The sequence below is a fragment of the Taudactylus pleione genome, unplaced genomic scaffold (assembly GCF_031769625.1).
Source record: "Taudactylus pleione unplaced genomic scaffold, aTauple2 ptg000250l, whole genome shotgun sequence".
In the NCBI taxonomy this organism is placed as follows: domain Eukaryota; kingdom Metazoa; phylum Chordata; class Amphibia; order Anura; family Myobatrachidae; genus Taudactylus; species Taudactylus pleione.
Window position 1 is genome coordinate 6,836,700 of NW_028284652.1, and position 25,887 is coordinate 6,862,586.

General features: G+C 43.5%; 1 protein-coding gene across 2 annotated transcripts in view; it reads right to left on the reverse strand.

The window, feature by feature from the left end:
• RCOR2 (REST corepressor 2) overlaps positions 1-25,887 on the reverse strand; it is a 38,162-nt gene that overhangs the window by 6,749 nt on the left and 5,526 nt on the right. For both annotated transcript variants that reach the window (XM_088480147.1, XM_088480148.1), the window contains exons 3-9: positions 23,842-23,898; positions 7,983-8,063; positions 7,336-7,388; positions 5,726-5,887; positions 4,616-4,725; positions 4,324-4,393; positions 3,894-4,109 (exon numbers count right to left, since the gene is read on the reverse strand). In XM_088480147.1, the coding sequence (XP_088336273.1) occupies positions 3,894-4,109; positions 4,324-4,393; positions 4,616-4,725; positions 5,726-5,887; positions 7,336-7,388; positions 7,983-8,063; positions 23,842-23,898 (749 nt within the window). The remainder of the gene's footprint in view (positions 1-3,893; positions 4,110-4,323; positions 4,394-4,615; positions 4,726-5,725; positions 5,888-7,335; positions 7,389-7,982; positions 8,064-23,841; positions 23,899-25,887) is intronic.

The following is a 25,887-nucleotide window of genomic DNA, read 5'->3' on the forward strand; positions in this document are numbered from 1 at the left end:
GGTGCAGAATCCTCTGAGACGGGATCAGGGTGGACTTTTGCCAGTTTATCAACCAGCCGTGCCGTTGCAGTACTGCAATCGTCAGATCCAAATGGTGTAGAAGGAGATTCGGAGAGCCTGCTACCAACAGAAGGTCGTCTAGGTACGGCAACATGCGGACTCCCTGCAGCCGCAGGGAAGCCGCCATGACGGCCATAACCTTGGTGAACACACGTGGTGCTGTCGCCAGGCCAAAAGGTAACGCCCGTAACTGGAAGTGATCGTTGCGGATTGCAAACCTGAGGAACTGTTGATGGCGCGAAAGAATAGGGACATGCAGGTAAGCCTCCTGTATGTCCAACGACACCATGTAATCCCTAGGTTCCAGCGCCAGAATGATGGACCGTAGGGTCTCCATCCGAAACCTCGGCACCCGCAAGGACTTGTTGAGTGCTTTGAGGTTGAGGATCGGACGGTACATTGGGTTTCTGCACCAAAAACAGGTTGGAATAGAAACCCAGGCCCCTCTGGGAGAAAGGAACAGGCACTATAACTCCAGCCTGGAGCATAGTGTGCAAAACCTTCCCCAGTTCCGTGGCTTTGTTCCGGTCTGATGGAAGACCCGTGATGAAGAATCGGGATGGGGGTCTGTGCCGAAAGGAGAGGGCATACCCGTGAGAAACCACCTCCTGAACCCAACTGTCTGTCATGGTTACCGACCAACACTGGGCGAACCGTAGCAGACGGCCTCCCACTTTGGGATCCCCCAAAGGGAGGCCTGGACCGTCAAACCGCAGGTTTGTCATCGAACTTAGGGGCCGGACGTCTGGTACTCCAGGCCTGCTTCCGGAGCTTGGCCGATTTCTTGGGGCCAGCCTGTCGGGGAAAAGAATTTGCTTTAGGCCTACCCTGGGCCCTGTAAGGCCAAAAGGATGGCATATCTGAACTGGAAGGAACTGCAGCAGACGGGAGACATGCCGATTTGGCTGCCGCCAGCGTGTCTACAATTTTGTCCAGATCCGAACCAAATAGGTCTTCTCCATTAAAAGGCAAAGCTTCCAAGCCCTTTTTGGAATCAGCGTCCGCCTTCCAAGATCGCAACCATAAGGTGCGACGAGCCGCCACCGCTGCCGAAGAAATCCGAGAAGTCAGGGTACTGATATCTAAATTAATGTAAGTGGCCGAATCCCGCAGATTGCCTATCAACTCGGACTGTTCAGCCGGAATCGAAAGACGCTTCTAAACTATCTGCCCAGCGCTCCATAGCTCTGGCTACCCAACAAAATGGCCATAGCCGGCCTGGCTGCCCCCCCGCGAGGGAATAAGCGGACTTTAGGCAGATTTTCACCTTACGGTCCGGGGCATCCTTTAACGAGGGCATGGGCAACGTGGCACTTCGGACCAGGCGTGTCACATGGGAATCCACCTGTGGCGGGGATTCCCACTTAACAAAATAATTGTCCGCAAACGGATAAGCCACTGCTAAACGTCTTTGAGGCGGATACCGTTTGCCAGGATGTTTCCACGCCTCCTCTAAGTGGTCCACCAATTGACCCGAAAGAGGAAACACTGTGGCGTCACCCTTAACATCTTTGAAAAAGGCATATTTGGATTTTGATACCGGAGGTTCATCATCCTCAATAACTAAAGCTGTGCGGACTGCACGAATAAGGCCAGGTATATAAACCTTAGACTTAGCGTCCGACTCTTTAGTACGGGGAGGTTCTTTGTCCGAATGATCCAGAATCTCCCCATCATCGGTCGTCCCCTCGTCATCCTCATAAGGAGCAGACAGACGCCACCGGCCCCTTGTAACACATCTGACAAATGCTGCACAGAACTTGTCAGAGAATTAACCCACGCAGGCTCCTGAGAGACCTGAGGAGGGGAAATGGGGAGACTGTGGGGTACCATCAGTTGTCTTGGGAACACCTGCATGGGTGACGACACCACTGACTGCTGGGACAATCCCATCTGAGGGAACGCAGGTTGCGGAGCTAACTGGCCCACAAGGGTTGTAAGCGCTTTAGCGAAACAAGCCCAGGGCGGCTCCTGAACCAGAGCCGTGACAGTAATTGGCCGTGTCAATAAAAAACACTGCCGACATAGCCCCTCCGCGCTACCCTCCCCCTCCGCTATAGGTACCTTACACGTAGTACACAGAAGCTGGAGAGGAAAATCACTCTCAGACATGATGGCAAGTATGTGAACCCTCTCACTGATATGCGTTAGTATAGTGGGAGAACCGCCCTGCAATCACCGCACCGCAAGGGCTTTAGCAGAAGAGCAGGGATAGTGAAAACGCTGACAGTAGAAAATGAAAGTACAGGCAGCAGATGCTAGCAGCAGTCACATACAATGCAAAGAAATCAATCCCTGCACTATCAGCGCTGATCCTCAACTATGCAGACACAGAGTCTGGTAGGACACAGCGCTGCATACACAGACCTGTTCCAACGTAGGAGAGGTATGTCGGGAGACCTAGACCACGATGCCACCGATCATCAGCGTCCAGCAGCGCTCACCATGCTTCAGCAAAGATGGCCACCGAGGAGCAGAGAGGAGGCCGGCCTGGGGGAGGAGCACTGCCACAGGGCCAGTCAGCAGATGCAGAGAGGGCTGTCTGCAGCGGGGAGGCGCCAGCTGTGTACAGGGAAGGCGCCCTCCCGTCATGAAATTAACCCCTGGGACGCCGCAGCGCTAACGCTCAGCCGGACCATGTTCCAGCGGGGACCCATGGCGGGACCCTGCTGCTTACCTGCAGTCCCCCTTAAATCCGGCCATGGTCCCAAACATCTGGGGTCACCGCTAGCTGTGACCCCAGATGCCTACCAGCATCCCCGGATCAGTAGCGGCGTTCTGGTACCGGCGGGGGTGTAGGGAAGACAGCATGGACGTCAAGAATGACTGTCCATGCTGTACTTCCAGATGTGCAGCCACAGCTGCCTTGTAGAAAACTTCAGGGGCTATTCTTAGCCCCCCCTCTAAACAGGTGCATCCGACTCTGAGCCGGGCACCAACGAAACTGGGATGCCTTGGCTCGGGGGCGGCGTATAGGAGGGGGACCCTAGTGCATCCTGGGAGGCTGAAAACTTAACTCTATGGTGCCCGATGCCTGACGTCATCACCTATACCCCAAGGTATCCTGTGGAACCCTACGGACCCTGAAGTAGAAAAATTAATTAACAAATCACCTGTTTAATGTCCATGGCTAGCCCAGAACTCAGTTTTACAGAAATGACCATCAAACCAAAAGACATCTAAAATAATCTGGACAAAACTTTCTCCAGATGAAGGAAGAGACAAGGGACGAGACTGCTGTACTATTATTGACCCTATGAAAAAAGGGCAGTCAATCCTGCATAATAAGAGGGCTGATTGAAAAGCAATGAGACTGCCTCTGTTTTTCTGTCCCACAGGTAGACGTGGCAAAGCTATGCTGGTTATTGTGAAGCTCATACAGCCATGTGTCTGAACCTGCGGTTGGACTGCCGTAGTCTTCTTTGTTTGGTCACAGCGAGTGGAAGATCTTCGTACGTTTCGTCATGGCGTATGAGGAAGACGTGTCTGCGATTACGTCAGATGAGGGATTGAATTTTGTGTTTAAACTTTGAAAAAGTGACCAAACAAAGACGACTACGGCAGTACAACCACAGGTTCAGACACATGGATGTATAAGCTTCACAATAACCAGCATAGCGTTGCCACGTCTACCTATGGGACAGAAAAACAGAGGCAGTCTCCTTACTTGTCAATCAGCGCTCGTACATATAGACTCCTGTGTGCATGTCAGTACCTTTTCTCCCAGGGATGACCACCCCTATTGCACACTGAATATAAACCTGGCACTATTTTGGTCCCAGGAGGCAAGGGGTAGTTATACACTCTTCTATAACACTGGCATTGCACCATACCTGGCGTTTAAGTGAAATGAGCTGCGTGTCCAGCTGGTACAGAGTGGGTGCTGGCGTTTCCGCGTTGGTACATACTGCGCCAATATCACTCTTGCTGAGGAACATGCCCTTAGGTGGCCTCCGGCGTGATCGCAAGGGATGATGTCGGTACTGAGAAACCATGGGATCCTTTCTGACCGGCCCAGGTTTTCCACTGGGCACCTCGGATGTGGGTTCCTAACACATTTCAAAGAAAAAGGCAGTATACAAAATTAGCATAGGAAGGATGAGACAGAAAAACAAGGAATTCTTAGGAAGTGGGAAGATGGGGAAATTGAAGAACATAATACTAAACAAATATGTGAAATCATCCAGGAGACAGACTAGCAGCCTGTATGTAGAACGCATAGTAACATGGAGGATATTACATGTGCTACGTATGGGAACTCACCTCTTTCTTGGTCTCAGCAGCATCTGGCTCAGTGTCGCTCATCTTCTGCACATCATTTCCAGCTTCGACGCTACAAGAGTTAAGAGAACTGGATTCATTACAATAAACATGTGCCTTGAAAACCTCAATCTCCTCACTTTCAAGCTATGTTCTGCAAGAAGGAACCCCCCCCATTATATTTGCTCACATTGTTCTCTCAACATGTTCCCTTTCCTCTTTACAAACCTCCTATATCTGACTACTTTTCATTCCCCCTCCTTTTCCCACAAGTTCCTCCTCTCACCCCTCCTACCTCTTGTTCTGCAGTCGGCGAGCCTGTCTGTCCATCACACTGGTTCTACAACGAGTCTTCTTCCAGGAGTAATAATACCTCACCAGGCTGGTGATCGGTTTATCAGGGAGCTAGGGGTAAACGGTTACTATGTTGTTATGTAGGCCTGTGCCACTAGCACATCATACATGTATCACACTGACTACAAGACTAATAGGGGTATTCAATATGGGTGCGATAACATCGTTTTTTGCGTTAATATCGCACTTTTTAACATTTTTGCGTTAATATCACTGGTTTTAGTTTTACACCGTATTCAATTTCTAAGACTTATCGCAGTTTTGAAAAGTCTTTGATTAAAAAAACGGTGATAACTTTTCACCATTGAATAGGTGTCGAAAAAAAGTGCAGAATTGGGGTTTAGGGGTGCAGGCTTAAAAAAAATAGCCTACACCCCTGAGATTGACATTTAAAAAAGAACTGTGTCAAAAAAAGTTTTACAAAAAAAATAGGGACACCCCAAAAAATGTAAAAATTGGGGTGCAAAAAAAAAAAAATGGGAAAAAATTGTTAAACAATAGGGAAATAGGTTCAGGGCTATTCTGCAAGTATGCGGCAGGTGCTTTCTAGAATAGAATTATAGCGACAGGTGCACAAATGCAGAAATTTTTAAAAACTGACTTTAGGGACTTAATATGCTAGTACCCATTTTCATGTACCCCAAATTTGATGGGACCGACTTTCAATTAAAGGCTAAAACGGGGGTATCCATAGTGTTCCCCCATGTTTTTACCACTTTAGGGGGGGGTCTTACAATTATTTTAAGGAAAAATTCGTAACTTTACGCAAATCCAACTTCGGAGTTTCCCGTTTCCGTTAATTTTATTTTGAATACGGGGATAAGCGGGAGCGCGCACCATACCTTTAGGCAGAAAAAAACTCCGATATGAAACGTTAACGTCGCCAGGGAAGTTAACCTTTCATATTGAATACCCCTCTAAGTCACTAGTCATTTACATGGCACACCTTTTTGTCATGTTCCCTAATTAATTTCAATTAGATTGAAATTTAATGTAGATTTTTAAGTTTATGCCAACACATTTATATGGTACAGTTCCACACTTATTTTACCATTTGCTGAATGCGCTGGAAGCATTTCCCATGGAAACTAAAGGCTTGTTCAAAAAGAACCTTGTCCTCAATGCTCCACTCATCAGGAACCGGTGTAAAATTCGCAAGATCAGCCAGAGCGCGTTCCACGTCATGTTTGTGCCACAGCAGCATTCCTAGGGCCTTTCAGTGACCAGAGGACACAATGCAGAGAGAGGAATAAGAGGATGATGAGAATAAAAGGCCACAAAACAGGGACATATCATGAGTGTGAGGAGCAGGAGTGTGGAATTAGGAGAAGTGCAATGGTGGGGTGTATGATACAAACACATCATCAATAATGTCACATTCTAATGAAGAATTACAAGCTCTGGATATCTCTCTTTCTCTCTCCACACACATAGATATCTATCTATCTATCAGTGGTTTAGGGAGACATATATATCCCTAAACCACTGCTATCAGAAGCTAACTCCGTTTTCAATATTCAGTCCTCCACCATAACAGGGCATGTGCATTTACTAGAGATAGACACATATTAACGATCCACTGGTGGTGGCTGGACCTGCCATTAAAATTCTGCTCCTAAAATCTTCTGCTTCTTTCGGTCCATTCCATATATAATCCTCCAAAACTCCTAAATCAATCCTATGCTACGGAGAGGAAATGGAAACTACCTAGGCTGGCTAGGGATCACATGTTTAGAGAGATACTTATTCAACTCATTTCCTTTGGAAGATCTGTTATTAATCGACGCTAAACACAGAGCAGTGAATGACTTTACATTAAGAATTACGCTGAACACCCTTGCTGCATGGGACAAAATGGTTAAATACTCTGGCGACTTTGTAGTCCAATATTCCTGCCTTTCCACCCATGCTTGATCCTAACTAGCGGTTGACCATCCCTGAACCGACTGATGAAACCAACGCGAGGTGGTCTAGTTGGATCCTGGCTAGGTTTTGGGGAGGTTAGGGTTCTGGTCGGACTTCCCGATGGTGTACGTTGGGCAGAACTTTGACACGTGGAGCCTCTTCTGGGCCTTTCACTGGATGGATTTTGATAAAAACTTCAGAGGGGTGACAATTGGTCTGGGATGCCTCATGGAGTGGTTGGGGTCACGGTCAGACCTCATGGCGGAATGCACCAGGCAGAACTTTCCTTATGGGTGTGTTGGAAGAGCTGCTGGTTATTTTTTAAATGTTGACAGTTACATCCAACTCATTGATAACTTGAAGATTTAAACCCAGGCAACGCCGGGTACTTCAGCCAGTTTAACCATAGGGAATCAACAGATTAGAATAATCAAAGATTTATAAGAGAATACCCATTTCATGTCCTTTGCCCAACTACAGTAACCAATTTCATATTCCCACTCTGCCCTTTTATAAGTATCTGGAGGTTCGCCACTGGAACCCATTACAAAGTACGCCCCTCTACCACACTAACCCATCCCCCTTACATACACCTGAAACCTTCCTCAACAAACCATTAGGGCGGTATATATCTTCAATAACAGAAGATAACTGTTTAATATTCAATACAAATGGGCATCAGATTGACAAATCTCCCTGATGGTTGAGGACTGGGACAAGACCTTCAGAGGCTGCTTTCTGCCTGTCCCTTCTTACCTGCTCCACATTGTAGCCATGTTTGTCCTTGGCCATGGAGATGTACTCATCCACTGCAACACAGAAAGGAAACATTATAGTAACTGATTGGTGTACACACAAAGCGCAGTTCAGTCTATTGGTCATTCATTACTGTATCTTGGCACAGCTAGGAAAATAAAGCTGAAATAGCCCTATTTATGGACAGGGTGCGAGTTCTCTTAAAAATCACAACTCACAACACTAATTATAGCTAGAGGTAACAGATTGCTGATAATTTAGGTCACTGCTACTTTCTGACCACTGTACACATGGAATGGGATTGAAATGCCGGCAGCTGTTAGCTGCCGATTCAAATCCCGACAGAGTATGCCCGACAGGAACAAGATCCCCACTGGGACAGGTAAGTACCCTAACCCCCCCTGACCCCCACCCCAACCCTCCCTTAGTGGTGCCTAACCCTAACCTCCCTCCTTAGTGCCTAACCTACCCCGGGGGTGCCTAAACCCCCCCCCATTACCGCTCCCTAAACCTAAACCTTTCGGGTGATTGCCTAACCCTATCCTCTCCCTGGGGGTGCCTAACCCTGTATAAACTACTTGTGTTACAAACGCCATAGACTTACATTAAGATCAAGAAACAGCGGAAACAGAAAAACTCAGACTTACATTTTGCATCGGACACTGAAGGATTTGGTGACCACACTAACATCCCTTTCATTTCAACATTATTAGACTGTGTCGCAGTATCTGTGAAAATAAGCAGCAGTGGTTTTAGCTTAACACAAATTGCCACTTTAATTATTGCTGCTACAGGTTGAGGCTCCCATATCCAAAATGCTTGGGACCAGGGGTATTTTGGATATTGGAATATTCCGTATTTTGGAATATTTGCATAAAATAATGAAATATCTTGGGAATGGCACCCAAATCTAAACACAGAATGTATTTATGTGTTATATACACCTATTACACACAGCCTGAAGGTTATTTTATACTATATTTTTAATAATTTGTGCTTTAAACAAACTTTGTGTACATTGAACCATCAGAAAGCACAGGTTTCACTTTCTCAGTCATGCTTAAATTATTCCGTATTGCGGAATATTCTGTATTTTGGAATATTTGGATATGGGAGACTCAACATGTACAACACTGAAATCTCGCAGTCTATTATTTTTGGATCTTTGTGTCTATTAAACAATGGGTTCTACAATAATGTGGATGCTATGGGAAGGTCTGGACAAAAGTTACTGATATTATGTAGTCCATAAATCTACAGGTGCCAGACTGTTGTCCTGTGTATTAAATAATTGCAGAACCATTAGGTCTAATATACACGCTTATCTACTAGGATGCTAATACACATATATCATTGCTGATGTTAATAGTTATCTTAACTTTCATTAAACGTTTTAATGTTTCATTAATACATACACTTCACAACATTGGCGTAGTATAAGTTATCCACTATAATCTCTATGTAATGTAGAGGTAGCCAGTAATGTTGTCAACCACTTTATACAACACTCATTCAAAGCATATTGAAATGTGCTATATAGGTTTCTCAATTTATAAAACTGTAACCATTGTTTTATTTATAAATGGGCATTACAGTCTAGGGGGTGGGGGATTCAGGCAGTGTGTTTGTTTTAGCACTGCAGCCAAAAAGAGTCAGACACTCTTATTCGGTGCTGCACCCAGTGCCGGAGGCAGGCAAGAGCTCACTCATGAGTTCTGCCTTACGGCTCCCGCACTGGGTGAAGGTAGAGAGTCATGACGTCTCTCCAATAGTGCCCACTGCATAGTGGAATGGGAGCAGCGCAGTGGACAGCGGCGGGCGCAGGGATTCAGGTAAGTGTATTTGTCTGTCTGTGTGTGTCTATGTTTTATGTGCAAAAGGCGCACTGCATATGGGGCATTACTGAGGGCACTATATAATGGACACTGTATAGGGGGTACTATATATTGGGCATTACTGGGGGGGACTGCTTAAGGGGCACAGGGCCACTACTGGGGGCACTGTATAATTGGCACTGCATAGGGGGCACTATATTAGGGGTACTACTTTGGGGACTGCATAAGGGACACTATATATTGGGCTCTACTGGGGGCACTGTATAATATGTACTACTACTGGGGGCACTACATAACGGGCATTACTACTGGGGGCACTAAGGTGCATACGGAATGGTAAGGAATGTTCCCAGAGTGACTAGACACGCCCCCATTTTTCAGTGGCCACATGCGGGGGCGGAGTCTCCATTTTTCATCTTGCCCTGGGCTCCAAATACCATAAGTTATGCCACTGCCCACAGGCTTATACTGTAACGGCCAAGCAGGATGATTTTCTAGTTTTGCTATGCAGATGAACAGCCATATAGGACAGACTTGAGGATTTGTTACTCCAGCTGTATCACACAGCCTGTTAGTGCAGAGAAGATGGCACACAATAATCATCCACTGTTTACACATTACGTCATGCCCAAAAATGGTTAATTCGATTTTATTCACACTCTTTATTTTTCACTCCTAAAGCAACAGTACATGTTATATCAAGTTCTAGTGCTGTGGTATTTAAATGAGAATAGAATAATCCATAACGCACAAGAACTGTATGAATCCATTCAATGGCAAAATACTTACAACATAGAATGCATCCAGAGTTTATAAATAATATAATGATGAGTGGGAGTGAGAGCAAGACAGGATGTGAGTGGTAAGGGAGAACAACAGAGTTGGATTATATGCATGTTTATAGAGCATTGCAACAAATATTAAGGCACTGACCTATGGAGAGATAAGATCTACGGTCAGGTCCATAAATATTGGGACATTGACAGAATTTTCAGATTTTGGCCTCTATTCACCAGCACAATGGTTTTGAAATGAAACAAACAAGATGTGCTTTAACTGCAGACTTTCAGATTTAATTTGAGGGTAATTACATACAAATCGGGTGAACGGTGTAGGAATTACAACAGTTTCAATATGTGCCTCCCACTTTTTAAGGGACCAAACGTAATGGGACTATTAACTCAAAAGCTATTTCATGGACAGGTGTGGGCTATTCCCTCGTTATTTCATCATCAATTAAGCAGGTAAAAGGTCTGGAGTTGATTCTAGGTGTGACATTTGCATTTGGAATCAGTTGCTGTCAACTCTCAATATGAGATCCAAAGAGCTGTCACTATCAGTGAAGCAAGCCATCATTAGGCTGAAAAATCAAAACAAAACCATCAGAGAGATTGCAAAAACATTAGGTGTGGCCAAGTCAACTGTTTGGAACATTCTTAAAAAGAAAAAACGCACCGTTGAGCTCAGCAACACCAAAAAGACCCAGAAGACCACGGAAAACAACTGTGGTGGATGACAAAAGAATTATTTCCCTGGTGAAGAAAAACCCCTTCACAACAGTTGGCCAAATCAAGAACACTCTCCAGGAGGTAGATGTATATGTGTCAAAGTCAACAATCAAGAGAAGACTTCACAAGAGTGAATATAGAGGGTTCACCACAAGATGCAAACCATTGGTGAACCACAAAAACAGGAAGACCAGATTAGAGTTTGCCAAACAACATCTAAAAAAGCCATTACAGTTCTGGAACAACATCCTATGGACAGAGGAGACAAAGATCAACTTGTACCAGAGTGATGGGAAGAGAAGAGAAGGAAAGGAACTGCTCATGATCCAAAACAAACCACCTCATCAGTGAAGCATGGTGGTGGTAGTGTCATGGCGCGGGCATGTATGGCTGCCAATGGAACTGGTTCCCTTGTATTTATTGATGATGTGACTGCTGACAAAAGCAGCAGAATGAATTCTGAAGTGTTTCGGGCAATATTATATGCTCATATTCAGTCAAATGCTTCAGAACTCATTGGACAGCGCTTCACAGTGCAGATGGACAATGACCCGAAGCATACTGCAAAAGCAACCAAAGAGTTTTTTAAGGCTAAAAAGTGGAATGTTATGCAATGGCCAAGTCAATCCCCTGACCTGAATCCGATTGAGCATGCATTTCACTTGTTGATGACAAAACTGAAGGGAAAATGCCCCAAGAACAAGCAGGAACTGAAGACATTTGCAGTAGAGGCCTGGCAGAGCATCACCAGGGATGAAACCCAGCGTCTGGTGATGTCTATGCGTTCCAGACTTCAGGCTGTAATTGCCTGCAAAGGATTTGCAACAAAGTATTAAAAAGTGAAAATTAGATTTAGGATTGTTTAGTTTGTCCCATTACTTTTGGCTCTTAAAAAGTGGGAGGCACATATAGAAACAGTTGTAATTCCTACACCGTTCACCTGATTTGGATGTAATTACCCTCAAATTAAATCTGAAAGTCTGCAGTTAAATCATATCTTGTTTGTTTCATTTCAAAGCCATTGTGGTGGTGAATAGAGGGAAAAATCTGAAAATTCTGTCAATGTCCCAATATTTATGGACCTGACTGTATATACTGCAAGGGTATTACAAGATTTTCTACTATGTAGTGTCAGACTGGAAGGTCAAACAGTCCATGTGGGGAGATGCCCTAGCAACGGAATCCAATGAAAAATATACCTTGGACATCACATTTGGGAGGTTCCGTCTGACTTATTACTGAGGTAGGCTGTAATTTTTCTCCATTGTAAGAAGCTTCCAAATTTTGTCCAATAGCAAATTTTGTCAATTTGCAAGGAGGAAGTGTCTAGGCATTCCCAATGATTGTCTGCCAAGCATCTAGCCTCTTTAAATGACTATCCATACCATCTTTTGGGAGGCCCATAGAGTGGACCAAGAATACATTGGCCAGATCAGTCTCCATCAGACCTGTCCAGATCAGTCTCCAAGTGATTGAAGCACAAGTTTTTGAGAGGTATCTTATGATTAGAACACAACTTTATATGTTAGATATGATGCCATTTGCTACGGGTCTGAGATGGCATACTCAAATGGAGTAAGTTGTTAGTGGTAGCTTGAATAATACCACCAGATTTGGGAGAGATGTGTGGAAGGATGAGAAAGTATTACAAAGAGGTTTTGTATTCACCCAAGTCAACCTAAATCCCTTAAATGTTTGACAAATATTCTCAATTGGCGGCTCAAAAATTAATGGCATATATATCTCAAGCAAGAGAAGAGCACTCACCAATTAGTCCAAAAATTAAGAAAATCCTTTTAATACACACAGGTCATCATATCAGCAGAAACACAGAACATGGACAACATTTCAAATCCCCTAAGGCCCTTTATCAATACCAACTGCTTGAGAAGGAGATTATGCAACTTCAGTAGGTCTTGAGAAGGGCCCTTGATCAAGAGATCGTCCAGATACGGAAAACACCTAGGACACACAGACCAAAATGTAGAGCCCGAAACTCAAAAGTAGTGGGAATTAAACAATCTAAGAAGGCATTGGTGACCTTCTCAGATTGGAATATGCATACAAGCCTCCTAGATGTCTATGGATACCATGTAACCATCTCATTCCAAGTTTTGTATGACGGATCTCAACGATTTTGTCTTGAACCTGTGCACCCAAACATAAGTGGCTTGTGTCTGGAAAATAAAAAAAATAAAATAAAAACAAATGTATCAAATATCGCCAGGCACTTTACCTTTTTTCACAGGGAGACCTATATAACCATTGGGTTTGTGCTTAGATTGTCGATGTCCCCGATCCATAAAGTCACTAACCCTGGAATCTGAATATGAAGTCAACCAGAGAACCCAGTAAAGTAGCAGATGGGTTCCAACTGCAAATTTACTGGGCGAGCAGAATGTATGTCACGCAGATTGAGGGATGGCCATCTGCTTTTTAGCAGATCAAGCCAATTGACCGCCATGATTTTACTCCTGTATGCCTTCTAACAGTTTCTATGACCACTATTCACCACCTTGTTTTCACAAGCCACGGCTCCATTGGGTCTCAAAAAGAACCAGTCGCTACATAATATGACTCAGATTATCTATCTATGCCATCCTCAAAGGCTGCTCTATTTGGAATAGGAACAGTAGTCCCCTTTCTGAATCACAGTACAGGTTTCCACGCTAGTTTTAATTTAAGCAGTGATCGCTTCAGCCGTGCTTCCCCACTTCGGGATAAAGTCGTATTATTACCCATGTTTTTGATATACTGTAGGATAGGTTTTTGACCAAAATTTTTTGCCGAATGTTTGACCTTGGATCTGTTTGACTTGGTATTCTTGCCTGTTACTTTTTTCTTTTCTTTGCAAACAGCTGATCTTTACAAAGTTCACCTTAATTTTGTACTTCATACAGCTCTCTCTAGTATGATCGAACAGTCTTTTTTTTTTTTTTTTTACTATGTATTCATATTATTGTGTGTGGTTAGCTCACTTCCACTGAATAATTCTCCACTGGGATTTTTAATACTTTGTACCCACCATTCCGATTACTACCTTTAAAAAAGAAAAAGAAAAAAAAAAAGGATACTAGCAATTGTTATTAGGTGAAGTTTCCGTTTAGTGTCCCTGTTATACCACTTTGAATATACATCCACTTGGATAAAATCTTACTGACCATATGAATATCCTGGTAGCATCTAAGCACCGGTATATGTAGTTTAGGTGAAGTGAAAGGTTCTGATTTTAAGAATTTACCAAATGTTATTGCAGGATTCAGAGCTGGCCGTAGGCATAGGCAAATGCCTAGGGCATTTGGAAAGCCTAGGGGCATGCATGCCATGCCTAGGGCCGATTCAGCTTAAGGCGAGCAGCGATGGGACCGTGGTGGGACTGGCGGATGGTGTCGGCAGGCAGTTTATAAAGCCAGCGCTATGGAGGCACTGCTGAAACACTTGTGAGGTGAGGACTCCACCGCGGAGGATTCCTCTCCTCCCCTCGGTGAAAAGGATTGTGGAGACTGCAGGCCGAAGAGAAGGACTCCACTCTATCCCACAGGGATAGAGCTGCCCAGTGTAGTGCATCACCCTAGGCAGCAGCAAAGCCAGTTGGGAAGCCGGAGGGCGTGGCCGCTTGCTGAGGGAAGACTGAGGAGAGCCGTGGTGGTGAGACCTATAGCGCTAACAGAGATGGGGTTTGAGATCTCCCCCTTCACCTAAAGGGACTCCCACGTGTGCAGGAACGTGGCTTAATGCTGTGTTGATCACTTAGCCTGGACATAGCACGAAAGCCGCTGGTTTTCCATCTGCCCGGAAAGGACAAACTGTGCTCACTCGCACGTTTTTCTCTGGTCCGGCTTATCTTCACCACTGCCAACATTCCACACACTATTGAATGATCTATTTTCATCACATTGGAATCTTATCCGTGCTGACCGGCGAAAGTACAGTGAGTAATATTGCCCATTCAGGGATTGCCTTTTTAATATGAGTCATCCCCTTAGGTGGACCTAGGTATCCGGAACCAGGTACCACTATCCTTTATTCCATCTGGGACTTGTTGCTGACAGCTGCTGGGACCGATTTGCCGATTCTGACCAGAGGAGATTTGTATATGCTTTCATTGATTTTTTTATCTTGTAAGTGTTATCTGTGATTAAAATTGTGCCATTTTTAAAGGAATCTGCACTATTATTGTTCTCTCTTCTATGTGTCATCCTATGCCCTGGTTGACTCACTGTATTGAGTGATCTGGAGCTGGAAGGCATTTTTTCTACAGAAATTCAGTACTGGGATTTAAAAGGAGGAAAGAAGAGGTTGCCCGTCACATATCCTGTGTGTTTACAGTGGCCGTATATGGTTTCTGTATCCTCTATACTGAAGGATCAGCATATGGACTTCCTTTTAGGGTGATTTATCATGTATCTCTACTAGATGTGATACACACTTTGGTGACCCTTTGCAAATTTTATGTCACTCTATTAGCGCTTTTTCTGGTTCAATACCTACTATTTTATATACTGTGGACACAGTAAAGGAGAGGGACTGTGAAGGAGTCTTGTATTCAAACCCAGTGTGTCCTATTTTATTCTTGCTACAGTTTGTATTATTAGGATTTTAGACATTTTTGCATACCACATGTGTATTTAGTCTGAGAAAAATATTGCACCCATTTTTATAATTTGTTTTATATATTTTGTGCTGTATATAATAAAGATATTTGTTGTGGCTTATTCAAATAAGCGTACCACACTTTCCTCTTCACATATGTTTAGCAGAACCTGCTATTGGAGCAGGTAGTTTTATTAAGCTTATATTAATTGATTGAACGAGACGTGACAAGGTCACAGTTTTATTTGCCGGAGGAGTGCTGTGCTGGGGGTGTGGGGAGGTTGGGGTGTAATGTATGGCATAATGCGCAAGGGGCATTTGTGTGGCATTATGTGTATAAGGGCAGTACTAAAGTGTGGCATGATGTGTAAGCGGCGTTACTGTGTGACTTAACTAATGTGTGGCATTTCTGCATTATGTGTATAAGGGGCACTACTATTGTGTGGCATTATGTGTACAAGATGCACTACTGTTTGTTATAATGTGTACTAAGGGTACTACTGTGTGGTGTAATGTAAATAAGGAGCAATACGATGTGGTGTGAATAACGGACACTACTGTGTGACATAAGAATAAGGGGCACTTCTGTTAGGCATAATATGTATAAGGTAAAGGGGTACTACTGTGTGGCGTCACTTGAATAAGAGACACCACATGTCGTGTATTGTGAATAAGGGACACTACTGTGTGACGTAACGTGAATAAGGGACACTACTGTGTGACGTAAGGTGAATAAGGTAGCAGTACTGTGTGGCGTAATTTGATTTGGGGGCACTATTGTGTGGCCATGCCCCTTCGGCACACACTGTCCCTATTTAAAATATGGGGGGTGGGGGCACCAATGCTTTTGCTGGCACAGGACACAAAAATGTCTAATTACAGCTCTGTGGGTGAGGATTGCTATGGGTGAGGGTTGGTGGGTGATGCTTGCTTGCTGCTGTGATCAGTGCTGAATTATAGGTGCTGTGCTAGGAGAGGGCTGGTGGGTCAAAGGTAGAACTAGCAGAGGTGCTAGGGGGAGCCAGCTAAAATCTTGCCTCGGGCATAAAATTGGTTAGGGCCGGCTCTGCTGCGATTCATAACATTATCACCGGCCCAAAATACATCTTTAGCCTTAAATTCTCTGAAAGCTTTCGCTTGTAAACAATCTATTTATTAAAAAATTTGTTGCATAGGAGGAGAGGTACAGAAGAAGTGTGTGTGCGGGTAAGTGTGTTGGGGGTAAAAATACATAAAATTCTAACATTCAATGAATTTGCAAGAAAGTGCCACAAGCCACATATCGTGCATGTATACATTCAAAATGAGAACCATAACAACGGATGCTTTCTTTACGGTCATGGGTTGTTATATGATGACCAAAATAGGCCTCTGCTGAGGCACATTTAAGGGCAATATAACATCTAGGAACCTTAGCAGAGGAACCTTAGCTCCCTTCATAGATGGGCTTACACGGAGTAGAATGACGATGCATTCAAAAGTTTAAAATTGGACTTTCGGAACAAATAAAAAAATACTCTTATTCATTAGGATCCGACAGAAATCAACCACCATTTCTACTAAGGAGATCAACCAATGTATGGTTAATGGACCCATGCAGAGTGGGTTTTTCCAAAATAGCTACTCAAGAGAAAACTACAAAGAATGAGTGATTTAGGTTTGTATTGTGGAGTGGACATATAGCATAAATTGGAGCTAACAAGTAAAGAGACACCAGAACCTGAAGGATAATAGGGAGGTTTACTCATGTAGTTTTGTCAAAAATATGACAAACTTCCTGCTGAATCATGATCTATTGCCACACCTCCCAGCATGCCCTGCCACAGTTCTAGGATACTAAAATGGAGGGCCACATGTTGAATTACCCTGCCATAGTGGGATTGAATAATAGTCCACTACCAGGTGGGTACATTAAATTTAAAAAACTGTAGCTGTCCTTTTTTTGGTGGACTGTCTTCATGTCGAACTCTAATCTTTTTAAGTAATTCATTCTCCACAGCATCCAGTCATTTTGGTATGTCCACGATTGTGTTTGAATAATACCTTAATCCAGGAGGTTGCCGAACTCCGCTATTACAAGCAATGTTTTAAAGGATATCCATGCTTGAGCACATGTGACTTAATTAGTACCTCAATCAATTTGATTTACCCATCTGGACTCAAGCATGGATATCCTTATAAACTGGACTGTAATGGCGGAGTTGGGGAACCTCTTCCTTAATCTATTGGCCAGAATGATAGAATGTCTAGGTGAGAATTATGTTAAAACTTGCTTGAAACTACCCATTTCTTTGCTGTAGAAACCTAGGAAAGGAATTTCTTACACTTGCAAAAATTTGTATGTGTGTTCAGCAAAGGTTGCAAAATCTTTACCTCCACATCACATGATTGTACCGCTCATACTATACCGGGTTCTAAGCTCCCCAAAGGTTGGTTAGGCATTCATTAGATGGATGGGTATCAACCTGTGGCACTCCAGCTGCTGCTGAACTACACATCCCAGCATTCCCTGCCACAGGTTTGCTCGTAGGGCATGCTAAAACTATTGCAGGGCATGCTGGTATATGTAGTTCGGCAGCAGTTGGAGTGCCACAGGTTGCCTACCCCTGCATTTGACAACCATAATACCCAGTAGGTGCACATATATGGTGGCTTACCCTCATTATAGAGGTTTATTAACATCACAATAAGAAACAACCACTGCCTCTAATACCTGAACTGTTTCACCAATTAGAGGGGGCTTCTATTTTTAACAAAATAAATCTCAGGTGCATATAATTTAATCTGCATCCGCCAAAGACATTCAGTGCGCATACAGGGAATTCTGTGTATTCGGTGATGCCTCTTGGGCTCAGTAATGTTCCAGATGTATTCCAACACCAGATTAATGAGGTGTTAAGGGAGTTTCTGGGTAGATGCATTCTACTATATTTGGATGATATACATTTCTACTCCTCTACTTTCTAGACGTTAAACAGGTATTGCATGAAACTTGAGAAATGTGAATTTGAGATTCATGAGGTTTCATTGGTGGATCCCACTAACTGGTCTGTCAAGGTGAAAAAGCTTTTGCCAAGCTAAAAGAGGCTTTCATTTCAGCACTTGTTTCAGTCAGGATTTGTCATTTATAGTAGATATGGATGCATCAGATGTGGGTTCTGGAGTCGCCACTTGCGTGGCTGCACACTCTCATCGTGTGCAACCACGCCAGGGTGTTGCCTGAGGCTCTCCCCAAAAGGAGAGAGCCTCAGACAACTTGAGAGGGCTGCCCATAACAGTCTCGTCCGAACCCCCACAAACGTGAAACAAACACAAAAAATAAAAATATGTGATGAAAAGGAGCAAAAAAAAAAAAAAAAAAAAAAAAAAAGGTGCAAAAAGTTATAGTGGAACTTCAACTTACCCTTGTTAACTCTCTTTCTTTGAAGTCCATAGGGACCACAGGGAGACAATAGGGGGTAGGTGGAACTTGGAGGACCGGACACCAACAGCAAAGCTTTTCAATCCCAGAATGCTCCGATCCTTCCCCCTATACCCCGCCCACAAGCTGAGGGCAACTCAGTTTTGTTAAGCCCAAGGCAGGAGGAGGATAGGAGAGAAGGAAGACTGGTACACAGAAGAATCACACTCACACAGTGACCAAGAGAAGAAACCCATAGAAATCAGGTGTGTCAGGGCGGGTGCCCTGCAGACCCTATGGACTTTGAAGAAAGAGTTAACAAGGGTAAGTTTTACCATAACTCTCCTTTTCTTCTTCAGGGTCCATAGGGAGACAATGGGATGTCCCAAAGCAGTTCCCCTAGGGTGGGGACGCTCCAGAGCTGAGAGGAGAACTAAGAAAGGTGTGGACAGAAGACCACATGGCCGCCTTGCATAGTTGTACGGCAGACGTACCACGGCAGGCTGCCCACGAGGGACCCACAGAGCGAGTAGAATGAGCAGATACTGTAGCCGGCACAGGAAGGCTAGTCTGTGTGTAAGTCTGTGAGTTAGTCATGCGAAGCCATCTGCCACAATTCTGTTTGTTAGCTGGCCATCCCTTCTTATTGAATCCATATAAGATGAAGAGGGAGTCAGATTTCCTGATGGCACTAGTACGGTCTACGTAGATCTTCAGAGTACGGATCACATCCAAAGAAGCCTCACCAGCCGAGAGGTCTGGTGATTGAAAGGTCGGGCCTACAATTTCCTCATTAAGGTGGAAACAAGAAACCACCTTGACAAGGAAACCTGGGCGCGTTCTAAGAATAGCCCTGTCCTGATGACAGATTAAAAAGGGGGAGCGACATGAAAGCGCCCCTAAATCCAAAAGCCTACAGGTAGATGCTATTGCCAGAAGAAAAAGAGTCTTCGCAGTGAGCCATTTGACATCCACTGATTCCAGAGGTTCGAATGGAGGTTCCTGAAGTGCGTGTAGAACCACTGACAAATCCCACGAAGCCACAGGAGGGACAAAGGGAGGTTGTATACATAGAACACCTTGTAGGAAGGTTTTAACATCTGGTAGAGGAGTAATTCTGCGCTGGAACCAGATGGACAGAGTAGAGACGTGCACTTTCAGAGATAACAGGCAGAGTCCAAGATCCAATCCAGCCAGAAGAAAGGCAAGTATTCTAGAAACCTTAAAAACTTGAGGGACATAGTTTCTAGGAACACACCACTGGAACTATGTATGCCATATTTGGTGATAAATTCTGGCCAAGGCAGGTTTACGTGCTCCGAACATGGTCTGGACCATAGAGCTGGAAAATCCCTTAGCCGTTAGAAGGGATGTCTCAAGAGCCAAGCCGTTAAAGACAGATGGGCCAGCTCTGCATGTATACCCTGATACAACAGGTCTGGTCAAAGAGGAAGTTGAAGAGGAGCATCTATGGAGAGACTTTGAAGATCGAAGTACCAATGGCGTCTGGGCCAAGCCGGAGCTGCCAACACGACTGTGCCCTCTCCCTGTTTGAGCTTCCAAAGAACCCGGAAGGTCCACTCTGGTAAAACTACCCTTTGTCGCTTAAATACTGGCTCTTCTGCCTTAGGAGCAGGTTCTGTCTCTTCTATTTGAAGAATAGATTTTACAGCTCTCAAGAGTGCAGGTATATTCAATTTAGAGGAGGGTTCCTCGCCTCCTGAGGGGGAGTCAGAGTGAGATAGGTCTGAGTCTTCTGTCTCTCCAGAAAATAATTCAGAATCTGATAGCTGGGTGGACTGGGAAGATAACATAGCCTGCTTAGTAGATTTACTAGGTAAGGGTCTCTCCTTTTGCAGCATTTGTTGAAAGGCTGTAGAGGTATCTGCCAGACTCTGCACGGTGGTAGAAAGTATGTCTACCAATGGGGGAGGCAAAGGAGTTGCAGGGAGTACCTGCTGTGGTCATCCCATAGGGGGAACTACCACAGGGACAGTCAGGTGGTCCACAATTTTTGCCAGTATCTGCGAGAGAGTAGCCCAGGGTGGGTCCTGAGGAGAGGACACCGGGGCAGTATAAAAAGATGCACAAAGACCATCCTGAATGAGGTCCTCTGAAGCTAAGCCTGCTGAACAGGACTTACAGGACACTAGAGTGGGAGAAGCAGGTTGCTTGTTATTCTTGCCAGACATAGCTGCAAGAATAATGTAGCACACAATCTGACACAGCGCAGTGAGCAATTCAGATGTATGTTCAATATGGCACAGTGTAGTGCGCAATAGCAATATATAGTATGTGATAGTCCCCACAAATATAAAGGAGATGTGAGGTACAATGAACCCCCTATACTTTAGTATGCCAGGGTTATAGTAGAAAAAATGGAAAGGTATAAGCTGACAGTAATAGAAAAAAAAAAAAAAAAAAAACATACAGCAGCGCTAGCACAAGTCACATATAAATGCAGAATATACAATATAACTGCTGTGGGCACTAAAATCAACAACACAGACTGCAGTGGCCCCTTTTCCCATGCACTGCTATCATTCTTGCTGACAAAACTATTTGTGTGCCACTTGTGCTTTATCTGTAATTTTGAAGGATGCTCAGAGCACATTCTAACACACCTAAGGGTAAATATCTATTCCTGAAAACCTAAGAGCAGCTGTGTTAAGGGAGACACTAGGGGAAGATCTTCGATCATCCTGATATCAGTAAAACTTTTAAGATATTGTCCCATTAGTTTAGTGACAAATCTCTCTACCAAGAGGTACACTCACACCTTTGTCTGTGTTTGAAAAGCCATGATCACGCATTTCTATGGATTTTATTAATAAATTACCATTAGCGAAAAGTTTCAATACCATATAGGTAGTGATTGACAGGTTCAGCAAGATGGTTTTTTTTTTTTTTTGCCAGGACTTCCCACAGCCAAAGAGTAGGTATCACTGATTGTTCAACACATCCTTAGACTGCATGGGATACCATCCAATATTGTATCTGATAGGGGTATCAAATCATAGCGCAGTTCTGGAAGTCATTTTTTTTAACATCTTGGGGGTCAATATGAGTTTTCCTGCTGCATATCATCCCCAATACATTGGTCAGACTAAAATGACCAACCACTCATTAGAACAATACCTCAGACATTACATTTCCCATTCACATAACAACTTGGCTGAATCACATCCATTGGCAGAGTTGGTTTAGAACAATGGCCCACATTCTGCATCAGGTAGTAGTTCTTTCAGAATGTGTACGGCCAAAACCCCAAAATCATATCTCTTTCTGGGATGTTAGATCCTGCGATACCAGAAATAAGCTGAGTCTCCCTCCAAGGCAGGGATAGAAGCCATTATAATTTTTGGCAGGAACAAAATGTACATTTGAAGGTGGTGACAGACTCTGGCTATCTACTCGCAGTATCAGACTGAAACAGCTTATTTTTGATTGTCAAGAGAATCTAAACTGTATGTTACCAACTAGATTTGCCCATGTCATTGAGACTCCCCAGAACTTTTCACTGTTCATTATTGAAACCTGCCTTCTTTTTCAGCACTACTAGAAACAGTCCCCAGTTACGTGTAGTTATAGTAGACGGTACAGGGTCAAAGTCACTATAATCATTCATAGGAAAAGTTATGGTCCTAGGTTCCAGCTAGGAATGTCCATGTGGAAAGGTTCTAAAGGTACTTTCCTCATAAACCAGGGCATTGGGATCTGCCTCCTCAGAGGAGGGCTAATGTTGGAGAGCAGAGGCTCATTCGTAATGAAATGAAAAATAAAATGGGCTGCTTTTGTTCCTAGAATATAAAGAGTACATTTATGAAACTAGCTTAACTTTTTATTATACGAATACTATGAACAAGTGCAGCCTATTTATTAATGCTCATCATTTCTCTTTCTCACTAGGGAGTCATTTACATCCACCAGAGGCTACTGCCGGTCACAGCATTTTTAAAGTTTCCAGATATTAGTCATAGAAGCATTTCTTTATTCTGCGCCCGAGTTTTCCTATTGTTCTATTGCTCATTCATAATGAGTTACAGTCCCGGTCGGTTGCCTAGCATCCGGGACGCTCTTAGTCTGCAACTGTATAGCCATACAGTGGGGCTGATGGCACTCTTGTGAGATCAGCCTCTCATTGGATCTAGCTGGGTTAAATATGCATGGAGGACTTCACCTCAATGCTGGCGAGATCTTCAGTTTAGCGTCCATGCCCCAGGATACAATTGTATTATTCCATTTTTGTGTTTCTGATCTCTGATCGGATTTTAACTAAGATTGTTTGCCGTCTGCCCTGACCTTGGATCAGTTTGCCTTTGTATTTATGCCTGTTCCTTTTGCAATTTGCTATTGCTTGTTTTTTTGCCAAGTTCACCTTAATTTTATATTGCATATTGAACTTTCTGGCATTATTGGATAAAGATTATTGGATAAAGGTTATGGTGTATCCATCTGATCATTTTGTTATGGTCCCAAGGTAAGGTCCTGGGTTACAGCTAGGAATGCCCATGTGAAATATCCCCCACTGGGATAGTTAACTCTTTTGTACCCACCAATCAGACTGTTGCCTCAAAAGACTTTAGTCATTAGGTGAAGTTTTCATTAGGTGTCCTGTTGTACCACTTCAAATTATAAGAATCTATGAAGTGTTGTTACATGAATTATAACAGTCGATCATTATGAACAGGTCAGAGGAGTTAAAAGGAACAAACTGTGGTGTTCAATGTAACTTTTAAAGTTACATTGATCCAATCCATTTCAATCATAGCCTTCTAAGGCTGGTTCTCTGGCCAAAAGTGGTAATACTAGTCCCATTTATATACATTGGGGCCTATATCTCTGTGTGTGTGCACAGCATTCATTTAAATCGTTTGTCAGTTTTCTATGCGTTTTAAATACTAGATAGTTTGATTAGTGGTAATACAGCTAATCAGTCTCTGTGGCAGCTCCTTCAGTGAGTAGATCAGACCATTAACATGTATAACAAGATCTAAATGTAGCTATATCATATTAACCATCATTTTTTAATTATTTAGTGTTCATATAAAAGGGCCACTAAGCCAAAAAGTTACCATAGATAAAAGAGCTACTAATAAAAATAGATGTAAAACATATGCATTTATTAGTATTACATTTATATAAGCTAACTTCTGTTTAGAGACCATACCTTGTTTACACTCTGGTATCGGAGCTTGGTAATCAGTCCCCACTCGGATCATGCTGTCTAATAAAGAAAAGAAAGTAAAAAAATTAATTTTAAGACTAGCAGAAAGTAAAAAGACTACTAGGAAACCTGAAGAATTGCAAAACACGAGGGGAAAAAAGTTAAAAGCACCAGACAAGGGATAGGCAGCACCGAAGTAGAAAGACGCCAGACAAGGGGCAGGCGGCACCAGAGTAGAAAGGCGCCAGGCAAGGGGCAGGCGGCACCAGGGTAGAAAGGCGCCAGGCAAGGGGCAGGCGGCACCAGAGTACAAAAGAAGCCAGGAAAGGGGCAGGCAGCACCGGAGTAGAAAGGCGCCAAGCAAGGGGCAGGCGGCACCGGGGTAGAAAGGCGCCAGGCAAGGGGCAGGCGGCACCAGAGTAGAAAGGCGCCAGGCAAGGGGCAGGCGGCACCAGAATAGAAAGGCGCCAGACAACATTACAGCAGAAGATACATGTAATTGAGCTTAGAGAGAAGAGAAGGACGACGAGCAAGTGTGAAAATTTTAAGAAAAAGCATGAAGAAATTGGGGAAAAAAAAAAAGTAGGATATGGCAATACATGCACTAAGGAGAACACTGTCCATGGGATGTTTATTAACATGCTCTGGAAGATCGATTCTTAAAAAGGAGGTGGCTTCTCATACTCCCCTCCCAACTAGAGTCTAAAGAAACAAAGACTATCAGCTGCATTTCGAAACAAAGGGAACAGAGAAATGAAATGGACTTGGTTTATTACATGTCACCAAACATGGATGCAGTTATAGCATTTTGTGGCGACATAATACGTGGTACTCTAAAAACATCCAATGCACTGATAATATAAAACACACAGCAAACATGCTGTGTAACCTGGCTACTATTTATTATTGTCCGTTGCTATGGAATTAATAGGTGAAGGAAACACACATATTCTTCACAAAATTAAAGTTGGTCATTCATTTACACTGAGAGAATATCGTTTTTTCAATGAAAAAAAAAAAAAAAAACACTTTCAAATGCAGCTTCCCACTTATAAAAGAAGAATTATGTTTTTATAGTGGGCTACAGTACATTTGTAATAACAGTGGTGTATACAGTCAGGTGCATAAATATTGGGACATTGACAGAATTTTCATATTTTGGCCTCTATTCACCACCACAATGGCTTTGAAATGAAACAAACAAGATGTGCTTTAACTGCAGACTTTCAGATTTAATTTGAGGGTAATTACATTCAAATCAGGTGAACGGTGTAGGAATTACAACGGTTTCTATATGTGCCTCCCACTTTTTAAAGGGGCCAAAAGTAATGGGACAAACTAAACAATCCTAAATCTAACTTTCACTTTTTAATACTTTGTTGCAAATCCTTTGCAGGCAATTACAGCCTGAAGTCTGGAACGCATAGACATCACCAGACGCTGGGTTTCATCCCTGGTGATGTTCTGCCAGGCCTCTACTGCAAATGTCTTCAGTTCCTGCTTGTTCTTGGGGCATTTTCCCTTCAGTTTTGTCATCAACAAGTGAAATGCATGCTCAATTGGATTCAGGTCAGGGGATTGACTTGGCCATTGCATAACATTCCACTTTTTAGCCTTAAAAAACTATTTGGTTGCTTTTGCAGTATGCTTCAGGTCATTGTCCATCTGCACTGTGAAGCACCGTCCAATGAGTTCTGAAGCATTTGACTGAATATGAGCATATAATATTGCCCGAAACACTTCAGAATTCATTCTGCTGCTTTTGTCAGCAGTCACATCATCAATAAATACAAGGGAACCAGTTCCATTGGCAGCCATACATGCCCACGCCATGACACTACCACCACAATGCTTCACTGATGAGGTGGTATGTTTTGGATCATGAGCAGTTCCTTTCCTTCTCTTCTCTTCCCATCACTCTGGTACAAGTTGATCTTTGTCTCCTCTGTCCATAGGATGTTGTTCCAGAACTGTAATGGCTTTTTTAGATGTTGTTTGACAAACTCTAATCTGGTCTTCCTGTTTTTGAGGCTCACCAATGGTTTACAT